At 38.3% G+C, this 16,545-nt stretch overlaps 1 protein-coding gene across 1 annotated transcript; it reads left to right on the top strand.

Annotated features, from left to right (window-relative positions):
* The first annotated feature begins 10,040 nt into the window (after window positions 1–10,040).
* rpl23 (ribosomal protein L23) lies at window positions 10,041–16,256 on the top strand. The gene is made up of 5 exons (XM_039740003.1): window positions 10,041–10,128; window positions 10,901–10,984; window positions 11,832–11,960; window positions 14,285–14,398; window positions 16,123–16,256. The coding sequence occupies exons 1-5, from the start codon at window positions 10,116–10,118 to the stop codon at window positions 16,203–16,205; spliced, it is 423 nt and encodes a 140-aa protein (XP_039595937.1). The 5' UTR covers window positions 10,041–10,115; the 3' UTR covers window positions 16,206–16,256.
* The last annotated feature ends 289 nt before the right edge of the window (window positions 16,257–16,545 follow it).

Raw genomic sequence — 16,545 nt, forward strand, 5'->3', positions numbered from 1 at the left:
GGCTCCTTTTGTAGCTCATTATTATTTGGCTATTGTAATTAAGGAAAAATGAAACAATTAACACGGGGTCCTCAATCACAGTCCTGGAGGACTGCAGTGGCTGCAGGTTTTTGTTTAATTAGAAAGCAAGTCTTACCAATAATTTAGTTTCATGGCTTATTAGTGCCTTAACTCTGCTATGTCAGGTCATTTTCATATCCTAGATTTTCTTCCCCTTTCTAAGTATATCATCCAAATAATTTGAGGCAAAAATGGAGGAGTAATTCTCAGTCATTCACTTTTTTCTTTTCACTTTCCTTCCAAGTATTTAATTAAACTCAATAGTGCATGATAACACTCACATAGGTGTAAATGGCAACAAGCTAAACATGGAGAAATGCCATTTAAGACTAAAATAAGCAATAAGGGTTCAAAATCTTAACAAGCACGAAAAATTAAAGTGAAGCAGGAGTGTTACTTGAGCAATAAGTGCATCTTATTAAGCAATTGGGTGGGAGCAAACCCTGCAGCCACTGCGGACCTCCAGGACCCTAAGGACCCCCTGAATTAAGGGGTCTGAGTCTTAAACAGAACGCCATTTAACATGAAGAGTTAATTAGCAGCAAATCTGTTCACTAATTAAGAAAAGGGTTAGAATGAAAACGTGCATGTAGTGATGGGCTGCTCTATGCTGACGTGTCGTAAATGTGTCGAGCTGTTGAAGCGCAGGCTTGTTTTGAGGCTCGATAGCGCTATGACGTCACTGGCATCGCCGCAGTCAGAAGTTCTATTGGTCAGCCAGTCTATTGCGGGTCTCTTTTGTATGGCGTTATTTCAGTGCCACTAAATATTGCAAGTGCAAGTGTTGCATTTTGAGGAGAAATTTATTTTGAGCGTACAAAAGCTGAATTTGAGTGAACAAAATTCATTGCTGCGTGCAAAAAATGTATTTCAGTGTTTGCGCTTATCCATATACACACACACACACAATAGCACCCCCTCTCGCTCAGTTTTTTCATTTGCGCTTGCTCGCAATGTGTTGCTTGCGCTCACAACATTCTCTGCTGCAAGCGCTCAACTCTCTGTACACCGTTATAAGTGTGCCACAAAACCAACCAATCACAGACTTGGTTTCAAAAATTCTGATTGGCTCTTACGGTCTCCAATCAGCTCGCTAGCTGCTGCATTCCGGAAACAGTCCGAAATGTAGCTAAATCCAGCTAAACTCAATTAAACCCCAATTTGCGGATAATATCTTTAATTATTTTATTTTAAAATATATTATTTGTTAAGACTATCGTTGGTGTAGTATAATGTAGTTGCATTATACAACCATGCCAACTGACTGTTTCCGGAATGCAGCAGCTAGCGAGCTGATTGGAGACCGTAAGAGCCAATCAGAATTTTTGAAACCAAGTCTGTGATTGGTTGGTTTTGTGGCACACTTATAACGGTGTACAGAGAGTTGAGCGCTCGCAGCAGAGAATGTTGTGAGCGCAAGCAACACATTGCGAGCAAGCGCAAATGAAAAAACTGAGCGAGAGGGGGTGCTATTGTGTGTGTGTATATGGATAAGCGCAAACACTGAAATACATTTTTTGCACGCAGCAATGAATTTTGTTCACTCAAATTCAGCTTTTGTACGCTCAAAATAAATTTCTCTTCAAAATGCAACACTTGCACTTGCAATCTTTTTTTACGTGCGCTCAATATTTTTTTACGTGTGCTCAGAATAGTGGCACTGAAATAACACCATACTTTTGGCTCGAAAGATATAAAATCAATGGCCTTTTTTCCATCTGCGCGGAGTTCCAATGTGAGTTCGAAACTTGCGGTTTTTGTAGATGAGGCTTGAGCACGGACCCGGGTCAAAACAAAAATACTTATTACGTATAAGTTAATAAATACTTTTAAGAGACATTATGAAAGTTTTGGGAAAACAGGTTTCTTGGTGTGGAGTCTTGTCTATGTAAATTAATGAGCATATTTGTCGTAAGGCAGCACGGGTATTGTAACAGTCCAGCTTCTATTCAACCCCATGTCGATCATGTCAGAGAAGCTGAGAGATGCTTCAAGTTCGAATTTACACGACAGTATATGCGCAAGACAGTCCTCTTTAAATTTTTTAATATTCAGTTGTTTTCAGATCTGTAGCTGATATGAACGGTTGATTTCCAAAATGTAGTGTGTGTAAAAGCATGTGCCACCTATAACTAATTACAATTGTCCTCGAAACACAATCGGTGCCATGAACAGCGTCTGCTGCGATTTCAGGGAGCCTTGGGACTTCTGCAGTTGGATAAGCACATCTGGACCCAAACTTTCAAAAAAGCACCTGAACTATGTCAGCGACATCCGTCCCTTCTTGTCAAAGGCTGCCGAGGGATCAGAAAATAAGAACTGCAGCACAGCAGAATAAATCATTGTTGTAAATAGATTTATTGAGAGGCTGAGCTTTTGTTATTTCTGTATTCTTAAACCATCTTCCCATTACGCAATCCCAGTCACTGATACAATTAATGTTTCCCCGTTCCTTTCCTGTTGTGTTAATCAAAGCACCGTGATGTCCCTACATTGATGGATTAAAGGTCAGAAGTCCCCATGACCATCATCATGAAGTCCTTCCATGAGAACCCTGAATACCATGAGGACTGATTGAGGTCATTTATGTTAGGTAGAATGCCTAGGGAAAGCTGGGTGGTCCCCTGCAGATTTTATTTTTTCTCCAGCCGTCTGGAGTTTTGTTTTTTTTTTTTTTGTCCTCCCTTGGCCATTGGATCTTACTTTTACTCTATGTTAATTAGTGTTTCCTAATTGTATTTTCTTATTTCTTTTTTTCTTTTTTCTCTTTCTTCATCATGTAAAGCACTTTGAGCTACATTATTTGGATGAGAATGTGCTATATGTTGTTGTCGTGTTTCCCACTTGTCACCGATCAACAACACTGCGTTTCATTCAAGGCTTTACGGTTCTTCCTGTCACACACATGCAATAAGGCACACATTTTCTCTACATACGTGTTCAACATTAATAATAGCAATATGGCACTAATGAGAAAAAGCATCAGATGGGAATATTTATGAGGAGAGCCTCAGCATCAGGGTGAGGAGGTGTCATGTTCCCCATTACTTGAGCTCGTCAGCCACAGTGACACTACACTTGGGACCAAAAGCAGACAAACGCACCATAACTAATATATGTATTGCTACTTTTTGTTTATTTTCACCAAACTACATATCTACAAACACAGGTAATTAATATAGGTAATCTGTTTAAAATAATTCAGATTGAATTAAAACAGAACACTGTCAAAATATATGAATAAACTAACTAAAAAGAATTGTCCTTTAGGAAATATTCAAAAAGCTTGTGAGTTGTCATTTAGGACAGAATGCATTGTTAATGGCAGGAACAAAAAAAAAATCCAGCACAGTCCACACAAACTCACAGCTTCTTTGATATTTGATCTTATGATTAATTGTCAATATCATGGAAGTTAAGTCATTTTAAGAAGATGACAAGTCTGCTACAGTCAATGCAATAAAGGTTCCCTTAAAAAATGTTTGCATATACAACATATAGAACAGAATCTCAATGAAGTAGGACTTGTACATAGTAACAAAAAATATATGACACTGAGAAATTACTTTATTGAACAGATAGTTCTAAAAAAAGATGTCCCACCAGCACATTAACAAAGGAAGAAGGCAGTTTGGTGGGTAAAACAAATACCTTCCTGCCTGTCTATTTAGACTGAGTTTGCTGTGGGGTTTGAGCTGGGGATAGATGTTGGTGCTGGAAAGCCTATCAGATATTAAACTGACAGGAATACAAAGGCAGATGTGATCATAACTAAAAAAAACACAAAGATGCAAGGGGGCACTCAGCAAAAGTCGCTTCCCGAGCCTGGGACTTCACCAGGTTGGAGACACCCTTTGAGAGAAAGCAGCAAGCAGGCTAGAAAGGCAGCAGAAGTGCTAGAAATGAGAGTAAAAAAGAAATGGGTATTAAACATTCACTAAAGGCAAGGCCTCATTTACATCAGCCAATGAAAGTGATCTGTGATTGGCCAGGACTGATATCTAGCCCCAGCCCCACTGCCTTCTGCAGGCTACACTGCAGCCAAGGAAGCCTTCATAGATAGGCAGGAAGGTATGAGGCACTTCCTCCTCTTGACACCTACCAGAACTTAGAAAACATAGAAAACAATAAAATGTGTGCTTTACTCATCTAACTGCCACGCTACCTCTTCCTTAGTTACTGGGCTGGTGGGACATCTTTTATTAGAATCTGGGCCTGGTGAAGCAAACCCCACCTGTCTAGGCCATAGTTCCCAAACATCTGTTTAATACACAGTGGACAGCCCCACACAGGGAAGCCTATCAGATTTTAAACTGACAGAAATACAACCACAGACATGATCATAACCCAGAAAACACAGAGATGCAATGCTGCTTAGCTGCGGCCTACCTGGCGGCAGCACTTTCTCCTCCTGACACTTACCAAGGCTTTAGAGAAAACATTTAAATGTGTGTTTTATCCATCTAACTGCCTAGCTACCTCTTCCTTAGATTTTGGGCTGGAGGGACATTTTAGAACTATCTCTTTAATACAATATGATGCATAATAACAGCAACAAGTAAACATTATGACTTCCTAAAATGGACAATGTAAATGTAGGCATTTCATTACGTAATTTAAGAAGTATGTGCTTGCATTTCATACCGATTTACGAACTAAGTAAGCCCTCTTGTTATAGTAAGCAGCAACTCAAGCAATACATAACATAACAATAAATAGTCCAACAACTTAATCCAAGTAAATGAAGCACTCGTCTAACGCCGCTAAAAATGAAGGTTCTCACTGTCGTGTTGGGTGTTTGGAAGGTGCTGATTGGCTGAAACAATTTATAATAATTTGTCCTTAAAGGAAAGTGCCATATAGCAATCAGAAACGAAAACCCACATTTCGGGGTGCTGGATGGTAGATTATGTTATGTTTTTCTACAGTATAAATTCAGTGCAGCACCAGTGTCTTAAAACACTCGTTTATGAAGTTAAATATATTTTACAGTGAAACTCATAATATAATATAATATCCATCCATCCATCCATTATCCAACCCGCTATATCCTAACACAGGGTCATGGGTGTCTGCTGGAGCCAATCCCAGCCAACACAGGGCGCAAGGCAGGAAGCAAACCCCGGGCAGGGTGCCAACCCACTGCAGGACACACACAAACACACCCAGCACACACTAGGGCCAATTTTAGAATTGCCAATCTACCTAACCTGCATGTCTTTGGACTGTGGGAGGAAACCGGAGCGCCCGGAGGAAACCGACGCAGACACGGGGAGAACATGCAAACGCCACGCAGGGAGGACCCGGGAAGTGAACCCGGGTCTCCTAACTGCGAGGCAGCAGCGCCACCGTGCCGCCCCATATAGATATATAATATAATATAATATAATATAATATAATATAATATAATATAATATAATATAATATAATATAATATAATATAATATAATATAATATAATATAATAGCACCCCCGCCCCCCAACTTTTAGCAAGCGCGGAGGTTGCCCGCAGATTTACGTATAGCAAAGAAGCCACTACGATTTTAAAATGAGGGATGGATACAATCAGACTAACACCTAAGCCTTATAGTATTTCCACCCTGACACGCAAATACTGTATTAGCAATACCCCAGGAAAATGCCCACATAGATTAAACACATCCAACATGCAAATATTGTATATAAATATTTCTTATTTATTATAGTCTGAATGGATGAATAGTAATTTTCTCAAACTAAATAAAGAGAAAACTGAAATTTTAGTAATTGGCAATAATGGATTCAATGAGGTTATCAGAAATAAACTTGATGCACTAGGATTAAAAGTTAAGACAGAAGTAAAACATTTAGGGGTAACCGTTGACTGTAATCTGAATTTTAAATCGCATATTCATCAGACCACTAGGACAGCATTTTTTCACTTAAGAAACATAGCTAAAGTTAGACCTCTTATATCATTGAAAGATGCAGAGAAATTAATTCACGCTTTTGTTTTCAGTCGACTAGATTACTGTAACGCACTCCTCTCAGGACTACGCAAAAAAGACATAAATCACTTGCAACGAGTGCAGAATGCAGCTGCTAGAATCCTAACTGGGAAAAAAAAATCCAAACACATTTCTCCAGTTTTGATGTCACTACACTGGTTGCCTGTGTCTTTCAGGATTGACTTTAAAATACTGCTTATGGTTTATAAAGCCTTAAATAATCTCACTCCATCTTATATATTGGAATGCCTGACACGTTATATTCCAAATCATAGCCTTAGATCCTCAAATGAGTGTCTCCTTAGAATTCCAAAAGCTAAACTTAAAAGAAGTGGTGAGGCGGCCTTCTGCTGTTATGCACCTAAAATCTGGAATAGCCTGCCAATTGGAATTCACCAGGCTAATACAGTAGAGCACTTTAAAACACTGCTGAAAACACATTACTTTAACATGGCCTTCTCAGAACTTCACTTTAACTTAATCCTGATACTCTGTATGTTCAATTCATCATAATAACTATTCATGGTGGCTCTAAAATCCATACTGACCCCTACTCTCTCTTCTGTTTCTTTTTCCGGTTTCTTTGTGGTGGCGGCCTGCACCACCACCACCTACTCAAAGCATCATGATGCACCAACATTGATGGACTGAAAGCCAGAAGTCTACGTGACCATCATCATCAGGTCCTTCCATGAAAACCCTAAATACAAAGAGGACTGTTTGACTTATGTTAGGTAGATTGCCCAGAGGGGACTGGGTGGTCTCGTGGTCTGGAACCCCTACAGATTATATTTTTTTCTCCAGCCTTTGGAGTTTTTTTGGTTTTTTCTGTCCACCCTGGCCATCGGACCTTACTTATTCTATGTTAATTAATGTTGACTTATGTTTATTTTTTATTGTGTCTTCTATTTTTCTATTCATTTTGTAAAGCACTTTGAGCTACATTTTTTTGTATGAATATGTGCTATATAAATAAATGTTGATTGATTGATTGATTGATAGTAACTGTGTACAAACACTGTAACGAAAAATAATAATAAAAGTACTAAACAAACGATGATATTTACGTCCTGGAATAAGTCTTTACTATTGGTGATGCAAGTGGTTCTGGAAATGTAAACAATGGTTAAAGGATGGAAAGATGTGGTGGAACTTGAATAGTGAATACAGTCCCCCCACCAGAGTCCAGAAGAATAGTCTTCGGAGGCGTGCCTCTTCTCAAAGAGCATCGGTGGACTGGATTTGGAGGAAAGAGAACCCACCTCCATCCTTAAATCTGGTAGCTTATCACCATCCTTCTCCACTATGAATGCCCAGTTAACAACAGGTTTGGGACAGTGGTTCCCAAACTGTGGGGCGCCCCCCGCCCTGGGGGGCTGAAGCTGTACAAGGTGAGCATTGAATAAATGAACAAGACATCAAAATTAATTTTTTACATTTTTATTTGAAATTTAAATTTGAAAGCATATAATCACAACAGATGCATTATAACTAAAATTAAAATAAAACATTTCTAAGGCATAGATCTAATGACTAATATGTACCCTGCTTTAAAGTACACAGCCTGTCCAGGTTTGGTTTGATGTTCGAGATAGACACTAGATAGATAGATAGATAGATAGATAGATAGATAGATAGATAGATAGATAGATAGATAGATAGATAGATAGATAGATAGATAGATAGATAGATAGATAGATCTGAAAGGCACTATATAATAGATAGATAGATAGATAGATAGATAGATAGATAGATAGATAGATAGATAGATACTTTATTAATCCCAAGGGGAAATTCACACTCTGAGCTCCTTTTCTATTTGAAGCTTGTTTCTGTGACGTGCGGCGACGCTGCAGCTGCTTTTATAGTCGCGTATTTTCAATCCAGAAAGTTCGAGACGTATCGGTATCTGTCGCGAACATTCGGGTAACAGTAGATCTGCACCACATTGGCAGCGTAGACAATATTGCCGAATTGAGTTAAATAATTTACTGCGTATTGGGTTATTTTCATGATACAAATCGGCCTAACAGTGGTATACTATTTGTCGGACGAAAATACGTTCGTCTCGCGCAGATTGACTTCATCGGTGTCCTCATTTACGAGATTTTTAAAAATTAAAATATATTTAATCGTTTCTTTACATAAAAAATAAATAAGAATGATTAATTTATTCTTTGTTTTTGGGATTAGAATTACTACCAAAAAACACTTGTCCAATCTGTCAGATCTGGGACTTCCATCACCCACATGTAGTTGGTTCCTGGACTTCCTGTCTGGTCACTCCCAGAGGGTCAGGCTGGGTCCCTACATCTACAATGCTTTCAGCTTCAACACTGGGACAACGCAGGGTTGAGAGCTCAGCCCACTCCTCTACACCCTCTACACATATGAGTGTGTTCCCACCCACCACAGCAACAAGATCATAAAGTTTGCGGATGACACAACATTGGTCGGACTCATCTCGGTCAGGCTGGGTGAGCTGGCATACAGGGACAAGGTGGAGCGGCTGTCGGAGAGGTGCAGAGTCAATAACCAGCTCCTCAACACCACAAAAAGGAAGGAACTTGTTATTGACTTTAGAAAAAAACAAAACTGACATCCAGCCACTCATCATTGGTGGTGCCTATGTAGAGAGGATACCGGTGTTCAGGTTTCTGGGCATTGAGCTGGTGGATGACCTGACCTGGAGCGCCAACACCAAGGAGCTGATGAAGAAGGCACAACAGAGATTGTATTTTCTGAGAATCCTCAGAAAGAACCATCTCCCCAAAAATCTGCTCCCTGCCTTTTATCACTGTTCCATCGAGCGTGTGCTCACGTGCGGACTGTGTGTGGGTGGTACGGCAGCTGCACTTCCTCAGAAAGGAAAGCGCTCCACATTAGTTTATTATTGTTTATATTTTTAAATAGATATATATATGGGGCATCAAAATATTTTAAGCACTTAGGGCCTCTAAAGGTCTTAATCCGGACCTGCTCATAACACAGAGGAACTACAGAAGAAAGGGCAGAGCAGAGCAAACTCTTTTTGTCTTAAAAGACTGTATTCCTTTAATATGGGTTGTCACATCCTTCACATATTTAACATCTGTGTGAAAGACAGTGCAGTGTGCTGGGCTGGTAACATCACTTCAAGAGAGGCCCATAGAACCATCAAGCCAATAAAAAGGGCAATCTCCGTTATGGGATGCACACTGTACCCCCTGGAAGTAGTAGAATGAAGACAAAAATGAGTGCCATTATGAACAATGCTGCACATCCTCTCTCCGACACACCAACACTAAGGACTTTCAGCCAATGAATCATTCAGCAGAAGTGTGTCATGAAAAGCTACAGGGGCTCTTTTATACCTGCAGCAATATGCATGCATAGTGCCTTACTGTAACTGGGACTGCCAAATCAGAAGTTTTCTTTCTTTTTAATGTTCTTCAATTTTAGTCATTCTGTAGTGTTCAAACCATAGTGTGTGTATGCATGTCTATCTATCTATCTATCTATCTATTATATAGTGCCTTTCACACCTATATCTATTTTAAAAGCTTGTCTAAAAAAGTCTGATTTCACCCTGATGTCAAATAAAGTTTTATCAATTATTATTTTGTGTATTGTTAATAATAATTACTCTTCTTTGTACTAATCTTGAGTGTGTGTTCTTTTGACAACATTAATTTGCAGTTTTTGCATCTTTGCTTATTTTCTTGCATGTGGGTAATAATGGCTTATGATTTGTACTTTCCTGCTGGGAATAAATTTTCCTCTGCAATAATAAAAGTCTGTCTTAATTAACCTAATTGAAGTGGCCACCCTGACAGAGTTGGAACTTCAATTAATCCGTGCAAATGAAAGTCCTCACGCGATCATTTTTAATCATGAGATGACGGCGAAACGACACTTTTGAAAGATTTGTTCGTGGGAACAAAGCGGACTAAGATACATCACAACGCAAGTTTCCCCATCGGATCTATTTGTGCGTTTTGACGGTCACGTGACGGGGGTATGAAGCCACAGAGTGTAGCTTATATCCCATGAATCTCTGCGGGTCGTTCTCTCTTTCCTTGAGCCGACATGTCTAAGAGAGGTATGTGTTGGTGTGATTGTAGTGAATGAATCCTTTTCCATCCCCTTTCTGTTAGTTGTGTTTTACGCAGAAATGGTTACGCTTTGTAAGTAATTAATTTGTACTCTTAGTGTTTTCACGGATACATCATAAGAATATGAAATGTGAAGATTAATGCTTTTAAGAATGAGGCCTCTGGAGTAATGAACGCCTTCTACGTTGTGTTAAACCCAAGGTTGCCATATGCCTTCATACTCGACATTTGTTTTAAATTTATATTTCCCTTTTAAAATATCAATTTCAGTTAGTGTCTGCTACATGGATAGAACACCCGCCAGTTGCAGTTGATGGTAGCTGAAACGAGATCCAGAGCTGGCCATCCGGCGGCCTTGAAACTTTAGTAGTTGTAATAGTAGAAAATGCTCGTTTAGTTAACGTGAAATTTAATGAATTGACTGACTCGTCCGTGTAAATGGAAGCCTCGTTAAACTGTTTGCAGACCATTCATTTGACTCTCTGCATATTATGTATTTACTTTGTGCATTCTCGTGTTATTTATTTACACTTTAGTACAGTACAAACCTTATGTCGCCTTTCATGGCGTGTGCAGTGCAGATTACGCTCGTTTTCCACTTTTGTACTTTTATCTGCGCAAGGTAAAGTTGACGTTGTCTCCACCATTGCAGCATTAAGAACGAGGAGCCAATTGTTATGCTTGAGCTTAATATTTTATAGTTTTTTTTTGTTTGTTTGTTTTTTTTTTTTTAATCTTGTGTAATGTTGTATTTTGTAGGACGTGGTGGTTCATCTGGTGCGAAGTTTCGCATCTCCCTGGGTCTCCCAGTGGGAGCTGTCATCAACTGTGCAGACAATACAGGTAAGCAGATTTACTGATGTATAATGACAGTAACAACTTCAAATATGGTAATCATCTAGACTCGGGAGTATTGTATTGTTCGTAAGGTTGTCTTTAGGAAAATACTGTGTGTCTTGCTGTAACTCGATGCATCTTGTCTTTCAAGTATATGTATACTTTAGCTAGGCTTTACCCCATCACACAATTTACTCCAACTAAGTCTAAATTGTGTTTTTGAACAATTACTTGTTTAATTTTTACAGTTGTACTTGATATGTTAATACATTCTTCCAGAAATATTACATTATTTTTTGTATTTGAAAAGTGTCAGTACTGCATGCTTGCTTAACAATCTGCTTAAATTTTTATAGCCTACCTTTTTTTTTTTTTTTTAAACAACTTTGAAGAACATGTTGCACCATTATATAGTGGACACAACTGTACATATTCACCCTTTTTAAAGCACTTGCTACACCTGTTAAGTGGCTGCAGTGAGTTGTCGTGAAAGGGAACAGTAATGACATTGTTTTTGGGTGAGACGGCAGTCACATGTGCTGTTATGTTCTCAATCAACAATGTAATACATATTAAATGTATTGAGCATACCTTAATCAATTTATTGAAAGTTAACTTTTAGTAAGATTTAAGAAGATCTTGGCACAAAATTTTTTTGTGTGTCAAAAAAAAATGATTGCACTTGATTCCAAAAAGGCATGTGTAGAAGTGTTTGTTAGATGGCTCAGTATTTTTCAGTCAGAACATTTTCTAAGGGAGTCTTGTCCTGTGACTTTCTTTTAGATTAGCGAAACTTTTACCAATAAACTAGAAATGCAGCATATGTTGGTTATGACACTTTTTCAATTTTCAGGAGCCAAGAACCTGTACATTATCTCCGTTAAGGGGATCAAAGGTCGCCTCAACAGGCTACCTGCTGCTGGTGTTGGTGACATGGTGATGGCAACAGTGAAGAAAGGCAAGCCTGAGCTCAGAAAAAAGGGTATGTTAGTATATGTGTTGGTCTGCGTTTTGGTTTTTTTTGTATATCCTTGCAGTCTCCATTTCATTGCCCTTGTTTGTCAGTGTTTTTTTTTTATGTTCATTCATCCCATGAAAGTCCTTGGTTTAGCTAATAGCAAAAACTATTGCAAAACACTTATCCAGATTTTTCTTAAAGGTTTTTAATGTTTCATCTACATGTTGCCATATTTTGTTCCTTACTCCCAAAATTTGTGCATAAAGGAAATGCTTTCTACCCTTCCGTGTAACTTCCGCTGGTGTTCATGCTTGCTTCACTGTTTGGTTAATAGTTCTGCTGAATTTACTTAATGCTTTTGAGAATTTTGATGACCCCACACTGTCTACTTTTCTCCAAACTATCCATTATCCAACCCGCTATATCCTAACTACAGGGTCACGGGGGTCTGCTGGAGCCAATCCCAGCCAACACAGGGTGCAAGGCAGGAAACAAACCCCAGGCAGGGCGCACACACAGCACACACCAGGGCGAATTTAAAATCGCCAATGCACCTAACCTGTACGTCTTTGGACTGTGGGAGGAAACTAGAGTCCCTGGAGGAAACCCATGCAGACACTGGGAGAACATGCAAACTCCATGCAGGGATGTACCCGTTTGTATCTCCTCTCTACACCTTCAAGCTCTGCAATGTCTTTTATTGTGATGACCAGAAATGCAAACAATATTCCAGATGCAGTCTCACCAGTCCATTGTATAGCCTAAGCATTTATTCTTAAATAGTCAGTCTAAATTATATTGAGGATAAAATGAGTTTTTTTGCAATTTCTTTTTAGTACATCTAACTTGCAAACCTATGTAGAATTTATAATTTATAACCGGTGCAATTTATCAACCATTATCTGGTATTGTCACTGCAGTCCATTTCTTTAACTGTACACATTCTTGGAAATTTTCTTTTTTGTCCAACTTTTGTCGTATCAGTTTTTCTGACGGGAGGGTCTGTCCATTTACATGAAAATCTGTTTCATTATGCTGACACATCACAGTACTAAAGCTTGAAGGAATCTTGCAGAATGTCCCGTCTTCTTGGATTAGTGATTCACTACCACGTATAGTATTCCATGATTTATGGAAATGGATTTTATATGTTGATGCTGCCCACAGGCTGTCATTTACTCAATTAAATATTGTTATTGTAAAAAGTATAATTGAGGGCTCTTTTGATTTTGTTTCCCTGTGAAAACCTTGTGACAAAATAGTTGTGGTGGGATGTCATGAGTTAAGTGCATTGCCTACCTTTGGAGTACTTCACTAACAGACTGCAGTGATACGGGTTTTAACGGACATCATGTGCACGCGATTTCCACTACTGCCATGGACTTCCACCATGAGCCACCTTAGTTCAGAGGTTTGCACTGTGGTGAACTGCCTGTGGTCAGATGCAAGTCTGCAATGTCTTGTTCAGAAGTGGTCCCCTTATAATGTGAGCTAATAGAAGAGCTCTTGGTCTACAACAATACGTTTCCTTACAGAATTCCAGTACCTCTGTCCCCCAAAAACATTTTTAGTGTTGATAATGGAATTGAGTCTTGACAGTTTATCAATTAACAGGTATAATTTAAGTACGTTTGACACACCTGTGTTTAAACAATGTAAACCTGCCTGAAATAACAAGAATCCCAAGCTCATTTAACATCTCTCTTTTTACTATTGGTCCTTCGTAACTATGAGAAGGGATAACATGCAAGTCTTTGAAGAGTACATTTCTTACCTCTGTGTGTAGGTTTTTCATTTGTTCTGTAGGGGACAAGCAATTTTAATTTTTTTTTGAAGAGTAAAGTATCATCATGTAGAGATGTGATTATACTGCACTACAATTTTGGGTTTTAAGCTGTATTTCCTCAATACAAGTACTTAACCAGATAAGTTTTTTGTGTTTTGTAGTGAAGCAGATTAAGTATTAAGGGGGCACATAGTGTGGAAAAGTGAAGGGAATTTGTTCCTAAATAAACTCTTTGTTGTAAGCATTTTGATAGGTCTTCACCATATTCACAGCCAACAGTTGCTTGATTTTTTTTTTTAAATGTTGCATGTTAGACTTCACAGAAATACTAGACCCCTCCTCTTGTTAAAATGATGTTCATTATCAACACAACACATCAATTGCGCCCAGTAATCAATTCAATTTTTACTGTTATTAATGGTCAATATTAGTTTCATGGTTGTTACTTTAGACAAATATTAGCTTGACAGATTGCCTTGAATTGTCTGTTGTATTGATTAATATCCCAGGCAGAACTACACTTTATTTATTTTTAGATTCCTGAATTTTTTGTTTTACGCAGTGCATCCTGCGGTGGTGATACGACAACGAAAATCTTTTAGAAGAAAAGATGGAGTTTTCCTCTATTTTGAAGATAATGCAGGGGTAATAGTGAACAACAAAGGAGAAATGAAAGGTAAGGTTCAGAACAAAAAATGCAAATGGAATTTGTTTTTGTACTGATTAAGTATTGTCTGATTTGGTCTAGCAAGTCAGACTTTTTAATTCCGATTTATTAAAGTGTGGTTTAAGCTATGGGTGCTTACCTTTGTTCCTAAAGGGCTGTTTAGGTGCTAGGTTTTCATTGGAAAGTTGACTCTTTATTGAAGTCTAGTCCAGTTTCTGTTTAACTTGTTTACTAGCTTCTGTAATTTCTAGGTATGGGATTCTCCTGCAGAGTCAAAGTGGCTACAGCTTTTCACTGTAATCAATCTTTTAAGGGTCTTGGCCAATTTTTGCACTAAAATATAATCTCTTAATTGTGCAGTTTCACCCATATTTATGCTTTGTGTGGATGCCAAATGATCAAACTTAACAGCATACATGTATAACTCCAAATTTATCAGTGTGTGCGTGCGTGCGTGTGTGTGTGTGTGTGTGCCCTATGAAATACAGGGTTTAGAGTTGTCCAGGGTTTAATTTTGCTTTGTGTTGCAGCCAGAATAGTCTCCCAACACCCTTTGCCTCTGAATTGGATTTGGTGGGCTACAGCAGATACAATATTATGCATAACAATTTTGACACTTTGTGATGTCCCCTTGTATAATTTCTTTGAAATTATTCCAGTTTTTATAAACTACCATCAACCAAAGTCTGCCTCGTTTTATCCACATTCCTCATAAGAAATGACATTAAGTCCATGTAAAAAGTTTATGAAGTAGTTAAAAGGTTAGTAGACTCTAGAGTTGAATTCAAGGCAGACTGTTGTAACACTTAAGACCACGAAGAAAAATTTCTCTTGGCCAAATGTATGTGAAAAAATAAAAGGAATTATTGTAATGATACCAAATTTATATACAAATGTTTAGCTCATTTGATTTACATTTATTACAATATGTGCACATCACCTATACATTAGATTAGTTCGATTAATGTTATTAATGTGCATTGAAAATAACTAAAATTAATCCCCCTTCCCCCGGGGAATTTGCCAGTAAGATTTATAGAACAGGGTCATTTTGATTAATGTGTGGTAACTAAATAAAACTTATTTGGTCTTGATAGCATGCTATCGTTTTATGCTTCTGCACAAAACCTTGATCAACATTGCGATCATACTGCTGTCTGTGCATGCATTATCCCCTCATTAGAAAGATGTCTCTCTTGCAGCCTTATTGAGCAGAAAGAAACTACTTTTTGCATGTATTGGGCAGAGGTCTGTAATAGCTACTGATTATTAAATCAGTATTTAACATTCAGTCAGACACTAAAGGCTGTGTGTATAGTATTAATAAATGTGTATGTACTTACTCTGTCTGCATGTTAAGAGAACGGTAGTGGAAACAATGGACCAGAAGTAAGCACCCTTGATGTAAACGAAATAAATACTATCAGATTATTATATCTAATGTTTAATAGCTGAAGCCCTAATGTTTGTAGTACTATAACATTGCATTAAATAGTGTTTAGCATTCCACATTACTGTAACTCCCTTCTTTAAGCGCTTGCCTCACCTACTTCATGGTTGAAGTGAGTCGTCATTGAAGGGAACAATAAAAACATTGCTTTTGGGTGAGGCGGCAGCCTTATATGCTGTTAGATTCTCAATCCGCATTGTGACAGTTCATTCTTTACCTGTTGTGGGGTGTCTGTGTATAATTTTTCTTTGAATAAACAAGTGACTGTTAATTTTGCTTTCAGGATCTGCAATTACAGGACCAGTTGCAAAGGAATGTGCAGACTTGTGGCCTAGGATTGCTTCAAATGCAGGCAGCATTGCATAATTTTCAATCCTGTTTTTTCAAATTGGTGTAATAAAAATCTGTGTTGCCAAATTGTGTCTGAAAGTTTTTTTTTTTGTTTTTTTTTTTTGCTTAAGTCATAAAGTAGGGCGAGAGATCAGCTGCGACTTCTGTTGTATTGAAGTTCAGTAGTTCTGGTAATTGCCCTATTAACTTTTAAGGGGTGGTGTGGCTGAAAAGCATGTTCAAAAATACCTATACTGACACCTGCCTGTTTATAAGACTTGGTCTCCCACACACACCAAATTCACCAAACATGTGTGCTGACTGTGATAGATGTGGAAATTTGCAAAAACTAAAGCCAGCCCTGAGTATAATGTTT

Source organism: Polypterus senegalus, chromosome 17 (genome assembly GCF_016835505.1).
Source record: "Polypterus senegalus isolate Bchr_013 chromosome 17, ASM1683550v1, whole genome shotgun sequence".
Lineage (NCBI taxonomy): Eukaryota > Metazoa > Chordata > Cladistia > Polypteriformes > Polypteridae > Polypterus > Polypterus senegalus.

Bases quoted from the DNA above. Each gene is read 5' to 3' on its own strand.
- rpl23 (XM_039740003.1), top strand. The intron at 10,985-11,831 runs GTAAGCAGATTT...TTCAATTTTCAG, and splicing joins CAACTGTGCAGACAATACAG to GAGCCAAGAACCTGTACATT. The intron at 11,961-14,284 runs GTATGTTAGTAT...TGTTTTACGCAG, and splicing joins GCCTGAGCTCAGAAAAAAGG to TGCATCCTGCGGTGGTGATA.